The 11,555-nt window shown below is 38.7% G+C and overlaps 2 protein-coding genes across 2 annotated transcripts; both read right to left on the bottom strand.

Moving 5' to 3' along the window:
- Nucleotides 1-223: 223 nt before the first annotated feature.
- LOC131915997 (olfactory receptor 2Y1B-like) lies at nt 224-1,159 on the bottom strand. The gene has a single exon (XM_059269299.1). It carries the CDS (start codon nt 1,157-1,159, stop codon nt 224-226), a length of 936 nt encoding a protein of 311 aa, XP_059125282.1.
- Nucleotides 1,160-10,226: 9,067 nt separating this feature from the next.
- On the bottom strand, nt 10,227-11,162 carry LOC131915996 (olfactory receptor 2Y1-like). The gene has a single exon (XM_059269298.1). It carries the CDS (start codon nt 11,160-11,162, stop codon nt 10,227-10,229), a length of 936 nt encoding a protein of 311 aa, XP_059125281.1.
- Nucleotides 11,163-11,555: the final 393 nt, after the last annotated feature.

The following is an 11,555-nucleotide window of genomic DNA, read 5'->3' as shown; positions in this document are numbered from 1 at the left end:
TAGAACATACCATCTTCCCAAGCCTTCTTTACAATGTTGTGATATAAGGCAACTTTCACTCTCTGACACTGACATAGAAAGAGCCACAAGAGATCCCCAACCTCTCCAATAGGAAGACACTAAAACTCTGGGGTCTACTGAAGGCTGTTTACTAGTGACCAATGGTCCTAGAACAGACTATGAAAGCTATAACAGAAAAATGAGCTGGTCCTTCTTCCCCATCTTACCCGGAGTCTGTGCCTTTTCCTAACACCTTCCACAGAGCCCCCTTCACATCCTTGTTCCTCAGGGTATAAATCAGAGGGTTGAGCATGGGAGTGATGATAGTATAAAAAAGGGCAACAAACTTTCCATCACTCTCTGAATATGTGTGAGTGGGTTGAAGGTAAGTATAGATGGCTGAGCCATAAAACAGAGAAACCACAAGCATGTGGGATCCACAAGTTCCAAAAGCCTTTCTGCGCCCAGCTGTTGACTTGACCTTCAGCACTGCCCCGGCAATGTGAGCATAGGAGCCCAGGATGAGTGTTGCAGGGAAGACTAAGATTATTGTTCGAGCCACAAACATCTTGGCCTCTGTTCCTTTTGTTTCCTCACAGGCCAACTTCAGGAATATGGGCATCTCACAGAAGAAGTGATTCAGTCGATGGCCGCAGAGAGGCATGGCCATCATGAGACCTGTCTGAATCAGAGAGTTCACAAGGCCCCCCACCCAGGAGGAGATGGCCAATGCCTGACAGAGAAGGGGGTGCATGATGGTGGTGTAGTGCAGTGGATGGCACACGGCGGCGTAGCGGTCAAAGGCCATGACCCCCAAGAGCAGACACTCTGTGGAAGCCAGAGCAAGAAAAATAAGGAGCTGAGCCACACACCTTCCATAGCTGATGGTCCTGTCAAGTCCATGAAGGTTGATCAGGAGCTGGGGCACAGTGCTGGTGGTGTAGCAGAGGTCCAGGAAGGAGAGGTGGGAGAGGAAGAAGTACATGGGTGTTTGCAGTCGAAGGTCCAGTCTTGCAAGAGCAATGATGGTTGTGTTGCCGAAGATAGTCAGGGAGTAGCAAATTGAAATGATGACAAAAAACACAAGCTCCAGGTGAGGCCAATCTGAGAAGCCCACTAAAAAGAAGGCCTTGTCTGAACTGGAGTTGAAGGTTGTCATAGCCTTTGACCAGCACAAACATCAAAGAATTCAATGCTTCCAGTGAGGAGGATGGCTTTGAACATTACATCTTAAATACTACAGATTCATGGATTGTATTTTCCATGTTGCTATTTAGTTCGACCTATCCAGTTATCTTTCTCTTTTCGTCTTTAGTTATAAGACATCCCTGTTAAGATGGTGTCCCCTTTGCTTCAGTTCTAGTTCTGATCATTTGTATCATGACTTTATTGAGACCACTCAACCCTGGGGATTCAATATTTCCATGTCTGGAAGGAGAGATGATATTTTACCATAGTCACAACACTGAGGCATGGTTCCAAATGCAGTCACGGGGAAGCTGCTTTTAAAATTTAATGTGGGATTGGAGATGCAGCTCATAGGTGAAGTGCTTGTCTAGTATATGCTACTCCCTGATTTTGTGCTCTGAAAAACAGTATCAGTCAATCAATAAATCTCTTGTGAACCCCTGTTGTTCTTTTTGCTTATCATCTTGGTCTACTTGACAGGGTGTTTTAGTAGATGAAGACTCAAGAATAACCAGGCTGAGATCACATATTTTCCCTTTGGTATTCATTTACTTCCTCCTGCGTAGTGAATATTGTCATCACACCTGTTCTGGACTCCTGGCTCACACAGCTTCCATCTGCCACAAAGGACTGAAGAGTGTAGATCCCTTTAGAAGAAAAATTAATTTTTATTACCGATGTTCCATGTCACGAATCAGCATGGCAGACATACTCTACTTTTTCCCTCTGATTCATTCATTCCTGAAATTACCAGAAAGAGCTGTTTTCTCCCTCCAAGCCAAAACTTCGTTGTACACTTTCTCTCCAGAAATTTTCACACTCTGTGAAAACCTCTTCTATGCTATTGTTCAGTGAGATCTTTGCGGGGTATAGAAGACAGTGAGTTTTAAAAATGAAGGAACCACCATCAATTTTTTTTAACTTGGTGAATCGGTTTTCTTCATTTTTACATTTCTTTTCAAGTATTTGTTTTATTTTTGAGATTATAATATAATTACCCTATTTCCTTCCTTCCCTTTCTCAAAACTCTCCCATATACCCCTCCTTGCTCTTATTCAAATTCATGGCCTCTTTTTCATTAATTGTTGCTACATGAATATATGTACATGGGTATGTATTCCTAAATACAACCTGCTCAGTCTGTATAATGTTACTTGTGTGTGTGTTTTCAGGACTGACCATTTGGTATTGGATAGCCAGTTGGTGTGTTATTTTCCAGGGAAGACTATTTCTTCCACCGCCATCAGTCAGGAGTTGCTGTAGTTCTTTGTTGGGCTGAGGCCTCATGGGGCTTCCCCAATCCACATTCATTTATTGTCCTCCTTCATCTCATGTTTAAGGAGTCACGTTGTTGAGACTTTTAGGGTGTAACTCCTGACATAGTCTCACAGGAAGCTTCAGGATTCTCTGGTTCTCATATTCCTTCTGCTCTCTCTTCCACCATAATGTTCCCTGAGCCTTAGGTATGAGAGTACTCTTATAGATGTATGCTTCACACTGTCATTTTTTAAAAAGCTCCACTACAAACGTCTATGACTTCTCTTAGACCACAATCACTTGGGATTATTTGTCAAGGGACAGTATGCAGAAATTCTAATTGGAAACAAACTCTTCTTGACGTGTAGTCATAAACATGCCAAATAAATTGCAGTCTTCTAAAATAAATAGTGTCATACCTTATGGAATAGAAGATGCACTCAGTGTTACTTCCATTCATAACATTTAGTAGATCTCATGTAACTTGTTGATGGAAACATTTGATTCTCCTTCAAATCTCATGAAAATCCATTTCCATGAGGAACCCTGAGAATTCACAGGAACATCCTTTAATATGCCAGTGGGTTACACATAAAAGTTTGTTTTCTTTCCAGGTTGTGATTTCTCATAGTAGAAATCACAATTGGGAATGGAGAACTGGCTCAGAGGCTAAGAATGTGTACTTCTCTTGTAATACTGGAGTTTGGTTCCTAACATCTATGTTAGGTAGGTCATAAGTTCAGATTCAGGGATATCCTACTCCTCTGGCCTCCACTGGCACCAGTGGCCATACATCCATACTCATACCCATACACATAATTGAAAATAAAACAAGTCATTAAATAAAAATAGGACATAAGAAGCTTATCAGACAAGATTAAAAGAAACAATTAATTAATGGAAATTAATTAATTTAATTTCCTCTGCTCAATATGAGAAAATTTGCCAAATTAGCATCTTCTCATCATTTATTAGAAGGTTCTCAATGCTCCATTGTGATTACAGGAAAGTGTGACAATCCAACAAACAATTGGCAAGAACCCTGCCTGAGAAGTAGGTGTTTTTAATTGAGTTTTCTAGATTAGAAAAAGACATCATAAGACAACCACGATAACCTTTGCTCCTGTTTAAAGATCTGCCATATGGCAAAGATGCCCAGCTTGCTTTCTTCTTTGCAAAAAGTCAAAACTCGGACAAAATGCTGAAGTTTACTAGAGGAGAGACTATAGATTGGTCAGGAGTAAACTTGAAAATGAAGTTGAAATGGAGCTATCTCTAACTGGCAGCTGTACTTCTACCTTCAACTCTGTCCTCTCACTCAGATGCCATAAGTTGATCTCTCAGTATGAGTCAAAAATATTTTTACATTAACCAAATGGTTAACTGTAATGGTTTGGAGCATTCCAACTCTCCCTAATGCTTGTTTTCAAATCAATATAAATTTTTAAAAATTTTTTCATTCCTATTCTTTATTTCCTGGCAAATATAAGACATTTTGACACTTGCATACTTGATTTTCTGTAACACAAATGTCAGTGATTACCTGCAGTCAAGTCTATGTTCTTTGTGTGTGTTCATGCATGTCTATATGTATTCTCATGATCTCTGTAAATAATTCACCAATAAGAACCATATTTATTCCCCCAAACCACATAGTACTACATCCTTCATTTGCCCACTGATTTAATGTGTAGTTATTAGAATCACATTCAAGTAAAACATGTTATTTTATATTTGAGCAGAACTTCCAGAAATTATTCTCTAATCATCTTCAGTGTTAGAGAATACATTTTATAATTTGAGTCTAATTTACATCTTCCTTTTGTACCTGCATGTGTAACTTTCTCATTAACGTTTGGGAAGCTAACTCAATATTAAACCTTACCAGGCACCAAAGCATTCCTCTATCAACTCCTTATCACCATCTGTATGTTCTTCTGCAAAATGAGTCATACTTTGATCTGGACCATTCACACTAGAAACCATGCAGTAGCCCATTCTACACTACAGGTTTTTACAGTGATCTTCAAAACTCTTGAAAACTCATAATATCACAACAACTTTCAGAGCAATACCAGCTACCCAGAGTTTGAATCCAGGCAGAGTATTAAACATTCAAAGACTAAATTAATAAATTGTTTTAACTTGTATCAGCCAATCGTTTGATTTAGAGTACATTCCCTCCCTCTGTATATTCTTACAACAAATCTTCCTTGCTGTGTTGTCCACTGGCCACACCTCTCTTCTTCATCGCCTGGTTCTGATATGTGCAATTTACTTAGCTTATTAGAGCCTTGGATTTTTCAGATTTGAGTTTTATAAAAGATTTAAAAATTATTTTAAATCGACACTTCTTCAAATTAAAAATACTTATTACTTTAACTGTGTGCAGTTGGGATAAATACATGCAAATGAGACTATTTTTGCATGCTGTGTCTGGTGAAGTAAGTAGACAGGTGACAGAGAAAGAAACCCTATCAGCAGTAAAACAACTTCAGTGTCCTTAAGCCAGTTGTCCATCAGAGTGGAGTCCCGTGTTGCTTATGTAATGGGATATTTATAGCCTGATTTTCATCTGTGAAGCTAGAGTAACTCACCTGGTCAGTACTCACCCAAGTACTAGGAAAAGAAACCACCCTGTTAACAGCCCGAATTCTATTGGCTTCAAAGGCAAATGTGAGACCCACTTGGGACTGTCTACACAAGAGATGTTCAAGGTGGCTATGTCCCTCTGTGGCCCTGATTTCTTTCCTGAAGTAGAGGTCTTGAACAAGAGATCCTGTCCTGGAGATCACCATTTCACATAGTTCTGCACAAGAAAAGAAGTTTCTGATGCTGGTAGCCCAGGGAGTGACAGCATCCTTGCAATGCCCTCCAACCTCCCTTCGGTTGGTTAACTGAGAATTGAAAGGATCTGGTGTATTACCAAATCACCCCATGACACTAAGGTTTTAGTGCACCACACATGCCCTGGGGACATTACCAAGGCCTCCATGGTAGCAACAAAGAAAGAATCATTTGCCAGGTTGGCCTTGGAGATCTCTGGGCCCCAATGAGGCAATTACACTTAAGCAATGGGCTTTCCATGATCCACCTTGAATTATCAATTCCCTCGGTTCTTCATACACTGCCCAAATGAAACAGTTGTATCAGCATCCTCAGCATGCCTCTTCTTACATGACTCTGCCCTGTAAGCCATGTAGGAGAAGACACTCCTCATGCTTCCCCTAATTTGACAACAGTCTTATCAGCCTTCACCCACCAGAACACATTCCATGACTCCCTTGGGAGTGATCATAGGCTGTCCGTCACTTAAATCTTTTCCTTCTCTGGACTCTTCATGTAGTACTCATGTATTCTATTTATAGGAATCATTAATCCAGTTAAATATTTATTTCCTTAATGAAGATTTTGATGTTTTAATTTCCGTTACAATGTTTGCTATGTAAATATTTATTTTTATCCCCAACAAAACTGAAAAAGATATTTCACCAATGTATCCTAAAATCATTTATTATACATTTCCTACTATTGCACATAATACAGGAAATTTTTATATTTTTGGTTGTGAGCCTAGCCTTTAACGGCTGAGCCATCTCTCCAGCTCCAGGAAATTTTTGAAAATCAAAATTTTCTGTATCCACTTAAGGAATCATAGTATAATACAAAGAAAATGATCTATCATTGCAAAATTTCCAACCATAGAACATTTTCTTGACATGTGTATGCCTCAGATTCCCAACTAGTAAATGATTTAGTGTGACTTACCGACATTGTTTATGAATTGATGGCAACATATGGGAGGTGACTTTTGTATTTAGTTAACACTTTTTTCAGTGGGAGTTAGTGTTATTCTAGTAATAAAATTTATTTGGTGCCTTTTTTTGCCTGAAGAGTACAGAAAGTATTATCTCCAATGATATCCAGCTCTAAGGATAGTCACAGTCTGGTGAAATTCAGACCTCCTATGAGATAATTACCCTAAGGAAGTAAGTAAACCAACTCATGCTTTCATCCCAAGCCCCTTCAGCAGATAAGAGCACTTGCTGCTCTTGCAGAGGACTGCAGTTCTGTTCCCAACATCCATGTTAGGCAGATCACAACTACCTGTAACTCCAGCTCCAGGGGATTTGACACAGTCTTCTGGCCCCCACAGGTATACACATATGTGGCATACACACACACACACACACACACACACACGCACACACACACACACACACATGCACACACACACACGCACACTCACATACACATGCTTGCACACACACATAAATAAAAATCATTTAAAAATAAGGTGTTTTTATGATCATTTAGTGATGTCATGTAAAATGCAAATATTTTAAGTCTGCAATTCAATGGTTTTTAGTTTGTTCCCTGAGTTGTATATTTATCACTTTTCTTTTGGGAAGTGGTGAAAATATTCTGAAGTGATAAATATACAATAGTTTAAAAATATGTTTTTAAAAGTTTGGCTTCATTACATACAAGGAAAATTTGAATCAAAACTACAATGAGAGATCATCTCACTCTAGTTTTAATGACATTCCTAAAACAAGCAAAACATATCAAATACTAGTAAAGACACAGAGAAAAAGGAAATCTGACAGTTGGTAGGAATGCAAATTAGTACAGACATTAGGATGAACAGTGTGCATGTTCTTTTAAAGACTGGATTTATTACAGATCTATCACATGATCCAGGTATCCTACTTCTGGATGTATATCCAATGGATCTGAATCAGCATCCAAAGAGATACACACTTACTGTGTTTGTTGTGATACAGTTCACAGTAGTCAAGGTGTAGCATCACTCTGCATACCAATCAATGGATGGATGGAAAAGAAAAGGTTCAATATATGCATAATATAATGTTATTCAGTCACAAAGATGAATGAAATTCTGTCATTTAAGTAGAATTGATGAATTGAAGCTACTGTATTAGTTAAGCCAGGCATAGAAAGACAAGAGTCACATATTCTCTCATATGTTGATGCTAAAAACATTGACCTGAATGGAAATTAGTGATTACTAGAACTGGCTAAGAGTGGAGGGGGAGAGTAGATGGAAGAAGGATTTTATAAGTTCATTTATATTCATGTGTTGAAATATCATATTGAGCCAAATAAACACGTAAAATTAACGTTAACCAAAACTAGAACAAATTTGAAAAAACAATTTATACAATGATTGGCAAGAGTAAACATTAATAAAAATTAGGTGTATCTCCTCATGTAAGGGTGCATAGAAAAGATATCGAAACATTGACAAAAATATTAAGAAGCTATTATGAGAATTAGATCTTAGAACTTTAAATATATATATATATATATATATACATATATTCTAAATTAATGTATTTCCTTACCTCATCTTAAAAGCACTTTAAGGAGTGAGATTGTATCTCAGCATTAATGTATCTACCATATCAAGTTATAAAAATTCAGTGCTCAGAACCACCAAAAATACATTCTTGTGTCTGCTAATGAGATGCTATGAAATTATCTCATTGTCCTGCTAATTTGCATTTCATTGATTATATGGAGATGAGAACATCTTTTTGCATGGTTTTATTTTCCATTTCATTTTCTTCTTTAATTACCTGCTTACATTTTTTTCAACCATATTAAGATACTTGTACTTTTCTGAAAGAGTTTTAGGACATTGATTGGGCACATTGTAAGTCCTCATTTCTAGCTTTTTTTTTTACTTTATTTATTTATTTAGAAAGAAAACTCACTAATGTCTCTAATCCTAATCTATTCTTTATGTTTTGAAGCTTAACAATTACAACTACAACAACAAATTGTATCTCTGGGAGAAAGGAGAGAGGATGGTTAACAGATACTAGGGTTTAGTTTGGTGGTGGAAATAACATCTCTCTACATAGAAACTTAACTATATTTACAATATTGTATCCTTCAAAATAGTGAGTAGAGAAGATTTTGAATGCTGACAATACAAAGGAATGATACATGTTTGAGGTTATAGATATGCCAGTTACTCAGATCTAATCATTACAGATGTCTGTCTATTATAATATTGCCATGGGCTTCATAAATATTGAAGGAGTTGATGCTGAGTTATGCCAAAAAATGCTTACAAGGAATCTTATTTATTTCACGCTGAAATCACTAGAGAAAACAAAATTTCACAAAGAGGCATTTAGACTGTCTTTTCCTACAAAAAATAAACTATAGAGATCCTTTGGAGGGGGTTGACATCACTTTCCTAATGTGGGGAAATAGCCTTAGCCACAAGATTGTCCAAGATAAGACTTTAATGTACCCAAATAAATACGCTATTTGAAATAACAATTATCTTCACTAGACTTAAACCCACCCTTAATATGCCTCTTAGAGATATCTCTATCCTACCTGAGAGATGCATTTGCTTTATAATTCCTTCATGTATTACTTATTCTTTGTTTAAAAACATATAAAAACATTTTGCTTTATAGTAATTTTCTTAGGATTTTATTGTTTTATGAATATCCCAGTGTATATAGAAATTTATTAAAATGTCTATGGGCTTTCTCTTGTTAGTCTTTTATTAATTTATGTATTATACTCAGTCAAATAACTATAAAAATATTAGGGACTCTCCCCTTCTTATGGATGCTTATTATGTATTTTTTAATTGAAAAAATATAAATTACCTCCAAGGTAAGGCCATATAACATAGTATCCTATATGTTCTTCTTAAAGTTTTAAGATCTGCCTTGAGTCAAAATAATGTCTGAGAATGGAACTTAGAAGCTTATTTAGAAGGACATATACACTTCGATAGACATCCAATCTTTAAACACATGGAAAAGGGAAAAGGGCTGGTGAGATGATCAGGGATCCACACAGTGCAATAAAAGAACGGACTCCTACAAGTTGTTCTCTGATCTACACACACACACACACACACACACACACACACACACACACAGTAAATAAATGTAAAACAAGGCATTAAATAGATGGGAAAAATGACAACGGCAGACTGTCAAGAGTCCATTGTCTCTTTGAAGTTCCTACATCTGCCTGTTCAGGAACCTTCTGGCTTTGTTTTCTTCTTCTGTATACCACCCCCTCATGGATCATTCTGTGTGTGCTCATGTCTTCTCTATTCTCTTTCCTCTTACGTGAAAGTCTTCATGTCACTCAGCCTCCTGGCACAGTTTCCTCGTGCAGCTGGAGAGACTATGATGCTTCTTTGTGTGTAACCATCCTAACGGCACTGCCTTTCATAGCTACAACTCTACCACTGGCCATGACCTCCTTATCTCTCCATGGAACATTAGCCATTGGAAGGTCAGTGGGGTAACTTCTACTAGGGAATGTAGTTACAGAATCTAAGGGGTGTGAGGCTATAGCTAGCATGGCAACTATTTGGAAATCCAATGGTGAATTCATGTCCTATGCCTTTGAGCAAAAGGTCATCTACATGACATCACACCAGAAATCAATCACTTTGGATAAGGTGATGTCATATATTAAGTCTTACTTCACTCTCAGAAATGCCTGTGATCCTCTACTCTCCATGCACAATTTAAATGCAAGCCCTTCCCAATATTCTTGTGGAAAGTAGCTATATAGATCAGCATCTCCTTTTGCACAAGGACCGTATACACTAACCTAGAAAGCATTGCAAAAGAACCCCTCCCCACTTCCAGATTCCCGGAAGAATAGTCCTGGAACCTTGAAGACTGTTTGTTGCTAGTAACCCTCAAAGGTGGGTTTCAGATTATGAGTGATATCACAGAGAATTATACGTGTCCTGCTTCCCCCTCTTACACCAAATCTGTGCTTTTCCCAAGCACCTTCCACAGAGCTCCCTTCACATCTTTGTTCCTCAGAGTGTATATTAAAGGGTTGAGAATGGGGGTGAGAATAGTATAAAAAACAGCAACGAATTTTCCCTCATTCTCTGAATATCGGTGGATGGGTTGGAGGTACGTGTATATGCCCGAGCCATAAAACAGAGAGACCACAATGAGATGGGACCCACAAGTTCCAAAAGCCTTTCTGCGTCCAGCCATTGACTTGATTCTCAGAATTGCCCTGGCAATGTGTCCATAGGAGCCTAAAATCAGCGCTGCAGGGAATATCAAGATGATTGTTCGAGCCACAAACATCTTGGCCTCTGTTCCGTTAATGTCTTCACAAGCCAACTTCAGGAATATGGGCATCTCACAGAAGAAGTGATTCAGCCGATGGCTACAGAGGGGCATGGCCATAACAAGTCCTGTCTGGATCACCGAGTTCACAAGGCCAGCCACCCAGGAGGAGATGGCCAGTGTCTGACACAGCTGAGGGTGCATGATGGTGGTGTAGTGCAGTGGACGGCACACAGCAGCATAGCGGTCAAAGGCCATGACCCCCAAGAGCAGACACTCTGTGGAGACCAAGGCAAGGAAAATGAGGAGCTGAGCCACACACCCTCCATAGCTGATGGTCCTGTCAAACCCACAGAGGTTAATGAGAAGCTGCGGCACGGTGCTTGTGGTATAGCAGAGATCCAGAAAAGAAAGATGGGAGAGGAAGAAGTACATGGGTGTGTGCAGTCTGAGGTCCAGCCGTGACAGAACAATGATGGTGGTGTTGCCGAAGAGAGTCAGCAAATAGAAGACTAGAATAAAAACAAAGAGGAAAACTTCCAGTTGGGGAAAATCTGAGAAACCTACCAATATGAAGTCCTCCCCTAAGCTGGTATTGAAAGTCTTCATTGCCTTTCACTTGAGCAAAGAGTGGACATTCACGCAGAGCCTCCTATGAGCAGTATGTGTTAAAACATCCCCCACAATTCCCTAAACACTCCAGAATTATGCATCGCATTCTCTACTTTATTGCCCAATTCCACTTTTCCCGTACTGTTTCTCCTTTAGACAGGAAATCACTAGGTTAGGAACGAGTGGGTTGTGTTTGAACTCTCATTTTAGATGTTCTCTAATTTTATTCTTACCACTCAAGAATTTGCAAGAATCCCTCTGGCAACATTGGCTAGGCTTCCTTGTCTAAAGTTAGAGCCCAGGTATCCATCACCTCCCTCACAGCTTGAGGTTAGTATCCAAATGTACTAACATGGAGACTGTATTTAGGATCTAACGTGGACCTGGGGG

The sequence above is a fragment of the Peromyscus eremicus genome, chromosome 8a (genome assembly GCF_949786415.1).
Source record: "Peromyscus eremicus chromosome 8a, PerEre_H2_v1, whole genome shotgun sequence".
Lineage (NCBI taxonomy): Eukaryota > Metazoa > Chordata > Mammalia > Rodentia > Cricetidae > Peromyscus > Peromyscus eremicus.
This window is presented reverse-complemented; position numbering and strand designations above follow the sequence as displayed.

Excerpts from the sequence above, each read along its gene's own strand:
- LOC131915996 (XM_059269298.1), bottom strand. The coding sequence starts at position 11,162 with ATGAAGACTTTCAATACCAGCTTAGGGGAGGACTTCATATTGGTAGGT.
- LOC131915997 (XM_059269299.1), bottom strand. The coding sequence starts at position 1,159 with ATGACAACCTTCAACTCCAGTTCAGACAAGGCCTTCTTTTTAGTGGGC.